Raw genomic sequence first — 15,294 nt, forward strand, 5'->3', positions numbered from 1 at the left:
CATTTCGATTTGACTCATTAGATTTTTTTGGCAAGTTTGGAATTAGGTTTCTAAAAACAATATGACAAAAGCCGTGAGACCTTGTGATTTTAAAGCATGCGCATAATTTTGGTGGGAACATTACAACAAATATTTGAGATTCATAAATGGATCAAAATTACTACGTAAGTTAAACAGTTTTGCCTTGTATAATTGTAAATTTAATTGTGTTTTTCACTTTTTCTATTGTTAGTATTCTCACCAGCTCCTCATAATTACATTCACATGTTGATTATGCAACATACGTGGTTAAAGTATAACATAACCTGAAAATACTAAAGATAAAAATAAAAAACTCCTAAATCATATACTCAGTATTTCTTAAAACAAATAATCTCAAAACATTACGAAATTATGAAGTATTTCTTAAAACAAATAACCTCAAAACATTACTCCTAATGCTTTTTGGAAGCACTTTTTTTTTTTCCTATTCCACCCCCCCCCCCCCCCCCCCCCAAAAAAAAAAAAAAACCCTATTTTTTCCCAATTAATTTTGTCTAGCAACCTCTGATCTTAGTGTTGTTTAAATCAAAAAGTAAATATAGTATAGAAGACAGAATATAAAAACATTAACAAAAACAGGTGATTAGATTTTAGAACAAAATACCTTTACATGGAAATCGAGTAATATCCGTGCAACACATGGGCTTTAATTTTAATTATAACGTAAGACGAGATGTACTGTAATATTCAATATGTATAACCATGTACAGTTTATTTTAACAGAATTTTACAATATGCATCGTATATTCGTATTACAGCAAGTGTGCATCATATACCAAGCTATGGAGTAATATAAAATTACAAATAGCAGGCACAGTCAGCCACCTTCCAAAAACCTGCTAATATACTAAATATATATAGACATTTCTTTTTTTTCTATTTTTAGAGCAAAAATGATCCCCAAAATAATAAATAAATTAATAATAATCCTGCTAGGTTAACACAAATACTAATACTAGCAGAATCAGAGAGATTACAAGCAAATCTTCCCTCATTATCCCTTGACAAACGACCGGATGTTGGCCTCGAGTTATTCCCAATGGACTGTTACCTTAAACTTCTTTCACGGACCAAATTTCATCACAATTTGCTCGTTGGGTCAGCTTTCGAAAGTAGTGCGTACATTTCTCCTATTTCTTTCTCAAAGTAGACCTTAGCTTGAGGCCTCTTTACCTGTCAAAAAGTTTGAGAAGGATATGAACTTTGTTAGACAAGTGAAGAACTCACTCAGCATTATATGTATGGGTGGTTATGTAATGAATATAGTTTGAGTGAACTCAACTTTAAAGACGATTCATACTAAGTTTGATCCAATAGCTTATGAGCAGGCAAGAATATATGTACTTCCTGTCTAGTTTTAGATCCTACACTTCTAAATTCATGCTTTCCAATATGCATAATGTCAACCGTTTATTATCTTTACTTAAGAGTAGGAGTGAGTCTCAAAACTCAAAACGACAATCAGAACATGTGAAAAGACTCCTACTTTTACAGTAACAAACACGTGAAAGGGGAGAAGAAAATAACCTTCAGTGTTGGAGTAAGAAGACCGTTTTCGACGGTAAATGGTTCCGGTACCAAGGTCACAGCTTTCACGAATTCAAACCCTCTCAACTGAAAGCCATCAAGAGAAGTTAGAAAAGGGTCGAACTGCAAGGTTGAATAAAATAAACCAGGAGTCCATGGAAGTACTTACCCCAGCCTCTCTTCCCAAAGCATCCATATCAGCAAGAACTGCAGCCTTTGCTCTTGGATGTCTACACAGCTGTCCTAGATCCTCATACTGCATCCATGCAATTCAAATTACCATTAACAGATATAAACTAGTATCAGGACTATCAGCTGCCTTACATATCAACCAAAAAACACGATCCATAGCACTTTATGGACCTTGAGAGAGCACATTGATAAAATATAAGATGGTACAAGTATAATCACCAATATTGTGCAAATACAAATGTAAATAACAAACCAACAAATTTGAGTAATTTGGTACTTTTCCCATTCTTCTATTTCTAAGAGAGCCTGGATACAAACAGGAGCTCTTATGTAGCCTCCTGGAAAGGCATCCATAAAATGTAAATAATTTACCATGTTTCACACTAGTCTAAATCTTTTACATCACCTCAAATCAGCAATGGCTACTCAGATCCAGGAATCAAATACCCTAAAAGAGCATATTGATCATGATAAAGTTAAGTTCAGGATATGTTTACAGGCTTACAGCCCAGCACTTTAAGATGATTTAAAACTATGTTACTCGGACCCGGATAGTCAAATACCCATGTCCGACACAGGTACTTGTCCAAGTGTCCGACTCGGCTTGTGAAAAATTTCTATCATTTTGAACTAAAATGAAGTATCCAAGTGTCATACCCATGTCCGAGTGTCGAGGGTCCGACACGGGTATTTGAGGTTAAGTGACGAGTTTGAGTAACATAGCTTGACACCTAATTCTTTTAAACTTTAAAAGAATTAGGTGTCAAGCAAATATGTTTTATTAACACTAACTTTGCATTGCAATATGTCAGGAACTACAATCATATTACAAACTACCTTGATGCCCTCCCCTGAAGCCCAATCCTTTAATGCATCTGGCTCGACAGCGACAACTGCTACCAAATAGGAATTTAAGCTGTCACCTGTGAAAATGTCAAGCACTCAAGCATAAGAATAATAAATTATAACAGTGAGGTTAAAAGTAACGGTGCCTTGTATGATCATACCATATACAAAGCACTGTGCTACGAATCTGCACTTGGCATATACGTTCTCAATTTTCTCTGGTGCTATGTACTCTCCTTGAGCTAATTTGAAAATATTTTTTTTCCTGCCATAAGAAAAAATTATTTCATCAAAAATATCAACAGCATAATTGGAAAAAAAAATGCCTGACCAGTGCAATAAAAAGGTTAATTATCTCGCCAAAAAAACCTATATCAAAGTCGGATATTAAGCCTTTAATTTCTTCATTAAGTCAGTAAAACAGAAGGAGCCATCATCAACAAAAACTCAACACAATACATTTAAATATCATCACAATAAATTCACCATATAGGTAGGTGTAAGCAATTTATCAAATCCAAGAAACCTTTGCAATTCTGAGTAAATAGGGATTTTTTTACCTCCCAATAGACGTAAACCCAAAAAAAAAAAAAAAAAAAAAAAAAGGGATTATCAGAGATTTGATTCCTGGACTTGGCATATACGTAAACACAAGCAGCATAAGCATATATGCTCATATTAAGAGTAATAAATGCTTACAACAGAATATTTGATTCCCTTTTATTTGGCAAATGGGTCGTTTAAACTATAAACTTCATCAACATGGAATATATATTTCTTTTGCAAGGAAGGAATAACGTAATTTCCTCCCTATTCCCTCCTCTCCATTCCCTCCCCTCCATTTTCCCTTTTTTCCACTCTTACTTTCTATAAAAGAACCATAAAAGAAATTTGAAATTTGAAACCTGATTTCCAATTAAATTATTATACAGTTTATAGTGTTTTTGCTTGAACCAAACACAACCTTAGTAAAGTTTCCCATCCATGAGTTTAAGATTCTACCTTGTCATCTCTCTGCTCTAATGTTATTTCATTATTTCAGCTGGACTCACACATTTAGTTAGAGATCTGAATTCAATGCTCAATAACGGCAGAGCGCTTCGAATTTAACATAATTTTTAAGAGAAAAACTGCTTTACGAAAGCAATAGAAGAGTTGTACAGCACGAGGGCATGGTAACCTAACCAAGAAAACAAAAGTAAATTTATAAAATAGCCTAGTTCCTTTCTATCTTCTTGGCTAGATTATCTTTGACAACCCTAGCCGCCTAAGCCCATAGAGACACAACAGCATTACTTCTAATGATTCACACAGGACAAAGCAACTCCAGAAACATGGGCATTCCGTTCCAGCCAGACACTCTACAAAATAGCTATCATAGACATTCACTAAGCGTTTTCTTCTATTTTTCCATACCTAACCCATAAAAGGAAATCTGTAGTTCTGTAACCACTCTTGTGTATCAACAGAAAAAGCCAATCCACTCTATACACCGCAAAGAGCCATCTCCAATGGTCACAGGCCATGTCACAGCGATGGAAATATTTGAACAAGATTCAATAGTAGTTCAGCAAGGCAAGCAATCGTTAGGTGAGGATAGCCATCCCCAGCCAACATATCATTCATGTTAAAAATCTTCCCAAAGCTAACATCCACACAATTGCTCTCACCATAAGAGGGACCTTTGCCTCTTAGATAGAGGTTGCTACTGGAATATCTGGATACATAGGTGGTCAAATGGTCGATTCAAGCAAATAAGAAAGGATGTGCAAGAAAAAACCCCAGTAAATCTCCAAACACAGTCTAGCATCCTTCACATCCTTTGACTGAATATCCAAAAGGCAGAGATTTTAATAATTTGCAAGAGAGAACCCTTAGTCTGCCAAAGTCTGTAATAAATAAGTCTTAATCTGGCAGGAATGATCTAAAATTCTAGAATTTCTTCCTTTGGTTATTTTCATGGAACTTGTGTATTACTAAAAAAAAAATATCCAGTTATGGCATGTGTTGATATCTCTACTAATATATAAATTTCTCTTATCTCTTTTGCTAATTACATGGGGTTCGTGGACCACTACCCCAATATTTCAACTTTCTTTAATTTCCGCACATTAACCAAATGTTGCAAGGAAAAATAAAAAAGGCTAGTTCTAGAGTAAACGGCTGATACCAGGAAACTAATTGTGGATAGATGTGTCAGCAAACAAAACTAAGGGACATAGAATGGCTAGATACATTATATAATCCAATTTAACCTTTAACTTTGCGTTCTTCTTGGTCTGCATGCAACAAGTAGATATTAATTTAAAATTTAGGGGCGGAGGGAGTATCAAATTGAAGGGCAAGGCCTAAATTATCTTCTTTATAGTAGTTCTACAGGTGATTTAACAAATTAAACTGCTATTTGATATCAAAGGTGCATGGTTACCAAGTCATTGACAATGTTCTGAATTAAGCACAACTCACCTGTCTATGATCTTGAGGCGACCTCCAGGTAACCACAACCCAATATCTCCAGTGTGAAGCCAACCATCATCATCAATTACTTCTCTCCTGGAACAGAAAATGATAATCAGGTTTCTTAAGTGTAACAAGACTGAACATAAAAAAATAATAATAATAGTATTAAAAGAAATTCAGTACGTCTGCACTTCATCTTTATAGTAGCCTTTGAAAATAATGGGGCCCCGAACACATATTTCACCACGAGGATATGGCTGATCGTCAGATGTGTAATTCATTTCAGGAACATCAACCAGTTTCACCTCTGGAATTGAAATTGCATTAAAAGCAAAAAATAATCACTTTTCTTGTAATGCATGACTTGCAATAAGCCATAAAAATGTTATCAGGAAAATAATATGAACAAAAAAATGACATAAACTTGAAAGGATTTGGCAATTTTCCACTATGAATTGGAGTTCACCAGAAAGCTCTGATACAAACGAAGAGACAAGACAGTTTGGAACAAGCCAAACTGATAACCTTTTTTTTTTTTGGGGTCATATAGCTGATTAGTCTAAGTGGTCAAGATTAATTTCTAGCAGCCAATATACCTAATATTACTTCATGTCATTCGAGCAAAAGTGCACTTACCGCAAGCAGGATTAGGGGAACCAACATGACCTGACATGTTGTCATCTGCATCCATTGAGCTTATGACACAGGAGGTCTCAGTCATACCATATCCTTCAAGTACTCGGCAACCAAAGCACCTATTATTAAAGAGATGCACACATTAACGCCAAAATACCATATTTGCTATAATCAACACTAAAGATTGCTTTAAATAAAGAACTTCAATAAGCATGACTATATCATTTCATGATTAACTTACACTTTCAGAAAGTCCATGACGTCAGAGGATAATGGTGAAGCGCCAGAAGCCATTAAGCGAACTCTGCCACCAAGCTTGGCCTTAATTTTATTGAATACTAGCTTGTCCCAGATTTGCGACGGATTTTTCCCTGAAATATAGCATCTGAATAAGTACGAAGATAAACAAGTAACACTACAAATCATATGCTTCCGACAATTGGATACGCTTACTTAAAGGCACTATTATCAGATCAAGAGAATAATAAGATACCACCATCTACTACAAAAAAAGAAAGAGATGCAATATTTACTTCATCGCCAAACTTTTTTTAACCTTTTCTCTGGTCAAGGAGTTAAGGGCGGGGAGGATCAAAGATCAAATAGTCACCTACCGTCTCAAGAATGTTTTTAGGTCACTTGCAAAATTTACATTCACTTCTACCTTCTCAAACCCAGACCATCCCTAAATGATCATATCTTAGGTTAGTTCGCAAGCCTAGCACAAAATGTTAGGTCCAAGACATGTCGGTTTCGGGTTACGGATCAAGTATGAAGATGCTACAAAGTGAAGCAGGTAAGAAACAGACAAAATAATAGAGATGGAAGCTTGAATATCGATTGGAAATGGCAAAAGGTTTACAAAATGATAGGTTTAATAGCTTTAGGATATTATTCTCAAAATAACTTGAGGCTATAACTCTCTAACAATGGCTTGAGACCATAACTCTCTAAGGTTTTCAATACAAATTTCTGCCTATATTTCCCTTTCCTCCCTCTCTCTATTAATACTAAAGCTAAAGACTATAACCTAATAATACTAGACTACCAATATTGCCCCTCCTTAGGTTAGTCTATTGCATAATACGAGAGAGTTACAAAAACCCTGAGAGCCCAGCTAAATGAGAGATTTGTAATTTTTTGGTGAATTGAGAGATCGCTAGTGGGAGTTAATGCTCAAGGTATTTTAGTGTGATTTCTGCTCTCTTTTGGCAAGGGAGAGGTTTTCCACATAAAATCGTGTTTGTCAATGTTGATATTTTTTTATGCCTTTGATTTGTTCATATCTTGTCTAAAGTTGTTTTTTCTTTTGGAAAATCCTAACATCTTACAAATGGTATTATTACACAAGTGATACACCCATAGACAAACACATAGGTATCAGTCAATGTATCATACAGGATAATGCAAGATAATGGGGAAGGAAAGAAAATGCAGGGGCTGGTTCTCAATACCATTTATTATTGCTTGCTTCTTTGAGTTATAGGCAACGTTGAAAAGCTTTTCTTTCAGAGCCCCAGAAGTCTTTACAGCGTTGATAATTCTAAAACACAAACACTATGTCAGAGTCCACATACAAGCCCAATGTTAGAATTCTAAATGGAAGTCAACTCTAATTTACCCAGCATATATTCTGTTGTAGAGCCGAGGAACACTACAAAAAATGGTTGGTCGCAATGCCAGCAGATCATCCATCAGTTTCAAGTTGTCCTAGAGGAAAAAAAACAAAGGACATAACAGCCCCTATATCAAAATTTTGACAAGAAAGCCAAAAGTTCATCGAAATATATCACTGGAAAAAAGGGCCATAATCAGGAGAAAGAACAGAAAAAGCATTATCCAACATTCCACAATAATATGAAATAACAAGTTTTGTCAAGTACCCCTTGATAAAAGCCAACAGCACAGCCATTGTAGGCTACCAAGATTTGGTTGGCTCGTTCATAAATGTGTGCCAATGGAAGATAGGATATATAGCTGCCAAATTTAGCAAGTTAACAAACATAAAAGTGCGAGAGGATAATTATTAGGAAATTCTGCAGAACTATTTCATTTACTTACACATCAGAGGAGCAAAAGTTGACATTAGTGCTCACACCAGCAGTATTTGCAATTAAATTTCCGTGTGTCAATACAACTCCCTTCAAGATGAACCCAGATATAAGCCATTAATAAAATATAAAGTTTCATCAGAAGGAGAGGATAATTTGTACCTTTGGAGTACCAGTTGTACCACTAGTATAACATATTGTGGCAACATCATCCGGGGTAGGAGGGGAAAATGGTTGAATTTTAGCTCGGCCCTGAAAAGATACATTCATCAATAAACACATACACTATGCTAATCAGTCTTTAGATAGATCGGAAAAAGAAGCATGTCGCCATTTTAATCAAAAAGGATCACAGAAACCTAAGGAGTCAGCAGATCATGTAACAAACTTTTTAGAAGATCACAGTTGCCCCAAGGTCTCTAATTGACCAAGTGCAGTAAGTGAAATTGGACATAAGGAGGCCTACCCCACAATAACAGCGAGGAAATTAAAAACAGCGGATTATATATAAAGAGCCCTTTACAAGAAACCACTACAACTCGAAGCCAAAGAATGGTGTATTATTTGGTTCCAGTTGAAATACAAGGGAAGAATAACAGACATGCTTCAAGAAGATTTTCCAGACTTCCTTTACACATACAGTTGATTTTCCTTTTTTAAGAATAGGATAATTTTATTAGAAGGAAAGAAATTAGAAGTCCAACTGGACATATTATTTCAGAAACCAAAAAAGGCAATTACTCAAAAAATATATTGATTTTACCTGACTTAATAGCTTTGAATAAGATACTAGTTTAACTCCTGCTGCCTGAGGAAGAGAGGGCAAGTGCTCATCCACCCCGCCTACTACCTGTGAAGATTGCATGGTATGAAAACTTGAGATATAATCAAACTTCATCATACAACATGTTGTATACAAAGAACAAGTAAGAACATACCACTATAACACGCACAGTTGGAATCTCTGACAAAAAGCTCAACAACTGCATCAACAAGCAGAACGTAAATATCTGTATTCATGAAATGCTGGAAGCAAAGTTTTGTAATTTCAAAAAGAACAAAGAAGCACTGAAGCCAAGGAACTCATAAAATATTCCTCACAAAAACACAGATAAGCACATCCCTTAATCTGGTAACAATTTAACAACAAACCGATAATAAATCACGGTAATAGTTAATTGTCATTGCTTCAAATTTTATCACAATTTTGAAAAACAACCAAGAATAGTAATTGCTATAAATACAACATATAATTACTGATCAGTAACAAAGCTAGTCAATCTTAATAAATTCTCATGCTTGCCAGCAAAAAGCTTATATTGGCCAAGAACAAAGCTTCCTTGCCCCGCCCCCATCCCATCTTTCATTTTTTTTTTAAAATAAGTTATCTTTTCTTTAAGTAGGTTGAGATTTTCTACTTTCTAAAAAAAAAGAAAAAGTCCCTCACTCCCTCCTATAACAATTTAGAAGGTTTTGCGTAGACCGGACTCACGTGAGTCCGGTTTTATGACTATGAAAATAATGTAACGCGCTTAAAATCTGTCTACACCAATTCTTGATCATCGTATTTCTTACAAGATTATCTCTCTGTAGTCTGTCAGATTTACGGAAGAACAATACTCAGTAATCATGTTGACGACTTTCTGGTCATCGTCAATCCAATAATGGAAGCCTTCGTAATGTTTTCATGGTCTAACGACTTCAATAGTCTAGCTTCTACACATAATTCCTCAAGATTTTCCAAGACTCTTCTTTTCCTGGTAATACTTTTATCTTACTCCAAGCAATTTCAGTACCTTATCTAACAGTGCCAGTTCCTTCTTCTTTGATTTCTTCAGTGAGTGGTGGACGGTACTACAGGGGAGGAGTTGATAGGATGGGTGTTTGGTTTTTTTTTTTACCTGACCAATATTATCTAATACCTATCAATATTATCTAAAATCTGATTTTTATATTCTAATTTCTGACCATTATAATCTAATTTCTGACCATTATAATGTAATATCGGACTATTATTATCTAATTTCTGACCATTATAATCTAATATCTAACCATTATTATCTAATTTATGACCATTATAATCTAATTTCTGACCATTATAATCTATTATCTGACTATTATTATCTAATTTTTGACCATTAAGATTTTTATTCTTCAATTTTTTTCTTGTTTGTATGACCGGACTCACGCGAGTCCGTTCTACACAAAACTTTTACATAACTATTATTTGTCCCTGATACCATGGATATAAAACAACTCCAGAGCTCACCAGCTTATTAGTTTATAAAAATAGAAAATCCCTTCACGTTATGACCCTAGGGTGATTTTTCATTCCCTTTAAGAAATTTTCAAGGGTATAAAATCCTAAGCTGCCAGAATTATTATCTTCTCATTTAACTAGTACACCAATTTGGCACCTTAACTCAACTTTAAGTTTTCTTCATTGTACAGGGACTCCTGTGCAGTGTGCACTATTTCTCCTAGATACCTTAGCCCCAAATCTCTTTCTGCTTCATGTCACTACATTGCAGTCAGCACAAAATGGTGGGCAAGAACTCAGAAAGAAGACTCACAGAATTCAATGTTTCTGGAACACAAAAGATGGCCTGCACATCTGCATGATTAACAATATACTTAACAGCATCTGGACCTGAAGGTGGTTCAGCAAACAAATATCAGAATCCAAGAAAGAGTGAATAATGTAAAACCATTCTAGAAGCATACAGAATTACAGATTGAGGAGGTAAATACCAAGTGTATCATACAAAGGAACTGAAATATATGAATAAGCTGAGCAGGCATGATCCACAACCACCCATTCTGGTCTATTGATAAAATAAAGTCCCACGCTCATGCCCTGTAGGAAATGGACAGCCAACAGTTACTTATGGGTATAAATGTGTAATATAGTAGAAATAAAATTCAAAGGGTAGATCAGATGACTAGGCAGAAAAATTCACAGCTCAAGTATGAAATTTGAGGATCAGGTAATAATAATGAATGAAGCACAATCAATGCATTGACAAAGTTCCAGAAGAATTTGGCAGAGCCCTTAAGTTCTTTCCCACAATTTGTAATTCTGGTAAACTTTAGGACTCAAGTAGAGTTGGGGGTGATAGGAAAACTCACTTTTGACAGACCATAGTTCTGAAGAGCAGATCCTACAGCAGACCGAGCATTGCTAACTTCTCCATAAGTCATCCATTTGTACCTTTAGAATTAGACAGAAAAATATGATCAGACATAATTGTTATGGTGTATATAAACCTACTGGCACAAGCCAGTATGAGAGATCAGTTTGAATCTGTCAACATACTCTCCAACTGTTCCATCCACACGCACCCTTGTACCCAAATATTTGTAATCTGGGAAACTGTCAACTGCATGTCTGCATGAACATTACACAATTAGATAGTGTTAGTTCTGCAAGATTACTCTAAATAATACGTAACGTGCCACAAACAAATATATGAAAGAGTCTCACACAAAATTCTCATGCAATGTCCCAATCTCTGGATGGTTTGGGAATCTAGTGACAAGATTCACAGGGTACCGAGCAGACCTGCCTCAAAAGTATGATAAAGCCATGTCTCAGTTAATACAGATAAATAAATGAGCACAGGGGTAAGAAGATACACAGAAAAAAAAAAAAAAAAAAAAAAAAAAAAAAGCAGAAGTGATATATACAGAAAAAACTAACACAACACAAGATAGCCTACCTGTACACATTCCACTTTCCTGTCTGTAACTTTTCAGGAAGGACTGCACTATACTTTTCACCTACAAAGTAGAAAACACAAGGTTGTTTGATCACATATTCCCAATAAACTGATACATTCTATATTTCTGTACCTGTGTATGAGTATATTATCACATAAATATGAAATTAAGAAAGACAGTAGTCAATAGCAATTTTACTTGTTGTAACACATCTCTGTAACTTAAAAAGACAATTAAAAAAAAATCTCAAATTCAAATATCTTTAACTGCATTAAAAAGCATCTGTAAACTAGAATCATTTAAATCTAGTCCTTTTAAATTCTTCATTTCCTCTCCTCAACTTAGTAATGACATGTTCAGCTCTGACATCAGCTATGTCACCTATGTGTCTTATTTTCCAGCACAAAGATCTTTGACTTTATAATACTGAAAATAGTTCTTGTATGAAATTGTACAGAGGTAAGATCAACTGACAACAGAATTTGATAATATGAAGCATTATTAGCCTTTCCAAATCACATAGGTTATAACCAAAAATATGGCTACAATTGTTTGGCCATACATCATAAATTCTTCCTTTAATAGTTTAATTCCATAACCATTTGATTGAACCTTATGCACAGGCATTGTACAAAGCCAATTGACGTCCACAGCCCACAACATCCTTAGTCCATAAGACAACTGCTTCCCCAAAGCAGGTAACATGCCCACTCCTCCTAGGCAACTAGTAACGAATAAACTATCCCACACTTTGCTACTAAAGTACTATTCCAACAAAATCTCTAATCTAAGGTGAAGAAATGGCATTGTGTGAACACCATGAAAATACATTGTTCAAAATTCAAACTTCCAGAGTTCCAGTTAATCCTACATGAGGTATTGCATTTTCTGTGATTCTTATGATACTCTGTGAAACTTGCCACTGAGAATCCCCTTATCCACTAAAATTCCAGATCATAATTTGCTTAACTGAAGAACTTCACTACCCCCATAAACTGACATTGGCAAAATCAAAATCAAGCCTTGAACCACATCTTCCAACAGAATCAAAACTCATAACAGTCATAAACACATTGTTCGCCACTTAATAATTCCAATCTCTGCCAATGGAAAGAAAATCCTCTGACGTCGTTCCCCTACCTATATTCAAGTTCTAACTTTCTAAAAGCTTGAAGAAAAGGCTTTTGACAGGAAGGTCAAATTGGGAAGAGAAGAAAAAAAAGAAGCTTAACCAACTGTACAAATGTAAATTGAGCCAATACATATGCTAAAACTTTAACCATAGATTGGATGATGTTTTAATAATTAAAACATACTTGTAAAAGCTTAAATGTAATAAGCTCTCCTTGTAAGATGCTTCAACATAGAGTCATTTTCAAATTTCCAAAAGGACCAAATCATATAAATTACAAAAAAATTACTATTCATTAACTTTTCTTTCGATTCCCATCTGAAATTCCCAATAAACGGGCAGTACATATTCAACTCAGAACAATTAGTCCATGACACATTGTTATTGGTATCTTGAAAAAAGGCATAAAGCTAGCCAATTAACGGTAATCAATCACAAAGCACATATTCCAAACAATAAGTAAAGCAAATTCCCAGAAACTACTAGTAAAAGCCAAATTCCAGAAACCCCAGAAAAAGTAACCTAACAAACCATCATCAGAAAATCCCAAAAACAATTTAACCCAATTAGGGACAACCAACATATCAAGAATCTTAACAACACAAATTCTCCCCTCTTTCACTTTCCAAATACTTATTTTAACATACAGTGAAAAAAAAACCCTATCACACGATCCAATCAATCATCCATGAACCTCTAAAAAAGGGGGCCCAGTTTATTCAACTCCATTAACTGACTGATTAACAGAATACTTCAAAAGGGTATGGAAACCCTTTTCTCCCAACAAAAAAAGATTGCAACTTTCAATGCACCCACATAAATATATACATTCATAATTCATTAAATACTATGGTAGATCAAATTAGAATGAGAGAAAACAAGAGAAGAGAGAGAAACCAAGGTAAAATTCTCCAGCAGTTTGACTGCGGGTGATAATAGAGTTTGGATCATCGTCAATGGAAAGAGGAAGAAGGTGGGATTGAATAGCTTGCAACCGACGTTGAGCAGGAGCCTCCATTGATGCTGTTTTGAAGCTTTTCTGCAACTGGGTGATTGTAAAGATTGAAATTTTTAATGCTTTTAATTTCTGATTTGATTTTGTTTAAACTATGAATTTTAGTGCAATAATAGTAATAATATTGATCAGATCAGAGAATTTGAGGGTAAGGAGGAAAGATGAGAATTTGGGGCACGCTATTCAAAGGGGGTGATGTCTAATATAATCAATAGATAATCATGCCCAAATAAAAAGTCCAAAATCACGGATAAGGAAAAATAAAAGTTGGAATTATTGATTTTTTGTCATGTTTTCATTTTTTTTTTCTTTTTTTTTTTCCTTGGTGATGAAAATTTTAGCTGAGATTGAAATGACCTTAATTACTTACTAACCATCTTTGTCTAATGTCCACTAATAAATTTGGCAAGATTTTTAGTTTTCACCACCTTAACATAATAATTTTGTTGTGATAATAGATACAAAAACCTAATTAATATAATGCATACTCCATTAACCAACTTTATTTGGTAAAGTAGCCTATTTTTGTAGGGTATTGTGGTTGGTGTGACTTGCAATTGGTGTGAGAAAGGGAGGAGGGTGAGAGAGAGAGAGAGAGAGAGTACAATAATTTTAAGCTAATAATTAATTTGCAAATATAATTATGTGACTTGAGTAAATTTTTTTTGTACCATTTAACAATTTACTTTCTTTATTATAGGTGGGTTGAAATAAATTTATTATCATTATTTATTTATTTTGGATATGATATGTAAAGCTAAGTTGTTATTAATGTAATAGCAAGTAAAAATATCAATGTGTATTCAAAAAAATATAAATAAAACTTCTTAAATAATTTCATTGGTAAACTTTGTTCTCTTTATCTAATTTATGGTATTTTGACTTGAATTATTTATGATTTAGTCTTATGTGATATGATATGCATCTCTCTAGTTTAATTTGGATTTGATTTGAAGTGTTATCTTTATACTATTTTTCTGAATTGATTTGCATTTTTCTGGTATGATATAATTTTAACGGAAACAGATAATTAAGATGAAGACAATAAAGTCCTCATAGTGTTTTGAGTTTATATATTGGAAGACCGTATGTTTTACCCGACTCGACCTACTACTTTTATTTTATGATATAACCACCTTTCATTTCAAATAATTTGAACCATAATCTTGATTTTAAAAGCAGATTATGTAAAAACTTTCACTTTATTCATTTAACAAACATATACTTTACTAATTACTACTCCTTCCCATAGTTTATTTACGTTAGGTCAAGATTACCCCTAGGTCTTAAGATTCTAGATGACATCATCATTTTCTAATTTTGCGGTCTTAAGACGAGACTCTATTATTTTTAAGCATTTATGAAGTATGGTCTTAATAAAATCTGAGGTGGAGTCTTGAAAATTCAAGACTTAACTTCATCAGACTCAATTAAACACTTAATTTTATTTTATTTTTTTTAAAAAAAACTTTAATAATTTAATTTATATGTAAAAAATGAGTCTGAGCGATTGAAGACATAAATTTTATCGAGTCTTAAGGAGTCTTAACATAATTATAAATTAGAAGAAAAAAAAATTAATCTAAAAAGCTAATGTGGCAATGGATTAAAGTCTTAAGATGAGATTGCGTTAATCTTGCTCTTATTTGTATTTTCTTACACTTGCCCATCTC

The 15,294-nt window shown here is 34.1% G+C and overlaps 1 protein-coding gene across 1 annotated transcript; it reads right to left on the reverse strand.

The window, feature by feature from the left end:
- Positions 1-735: 735 nt before the first annotated feature.
- On the reverse strand, positions 736-13,787 carry LOC145628825 (long chain acyl-CoA synthetase 7, peroxisomal-like). Its single transcript, XM_081681238.1, has 23 exons — positions 13,504-13,787; positions 11,474-11,534; positions 11,239-11,316; positions 11,071-11,142; positions 10,884-10,965; positions 10,506-10,611; positions 10,328-10,404; positions 8,693-8,737; positions 8,518-8,604; positions 7,917-8,006; positions 7,765-7,844; positions 7,587-7,680; positions 7,325-7,413; positions 7,158-7,246; positions 5,945-6,074; positions 5,704-5,822; positions 5,251-5,374; positions 5,074-5,160; positions 2,769-2,872; positions 2,599-2,684; positions 1,739-1,825; positions 1,570-1,656; positions 736-1,215 (listed from the first exon to the last, which is right to left on the reverse strand). The coding sequence occupies exons 1-23, from the start codon at positions 13,622-13,624 to the stop codon at positions 1,123-1,125; spliced, it is 2,088 nt and encodes a 695-aa protein (XP_081537364.1). The 5' UTR covers positions 13,625-13,787; the 3' UTR covers positions 736-1,122.
- Between the last annotated feature and the right edge of the window lie 1,507 nt (positions 13,788-15,294).

Source organism: Chenopodium album, chromosome 4, assembly GCF_948465745.1.
Source record: "Chenopodium album chromosome 4, dcCheAlbu1.1, whole genome shotgun sequence".
Classification (NCBI taxonomy): Eukaryota; Viridiplantae; Streptophyta; class Magnoliopsida; order Caryophyllales; family Amaranthaceae; genus Chenopodium; species Chenopodium album.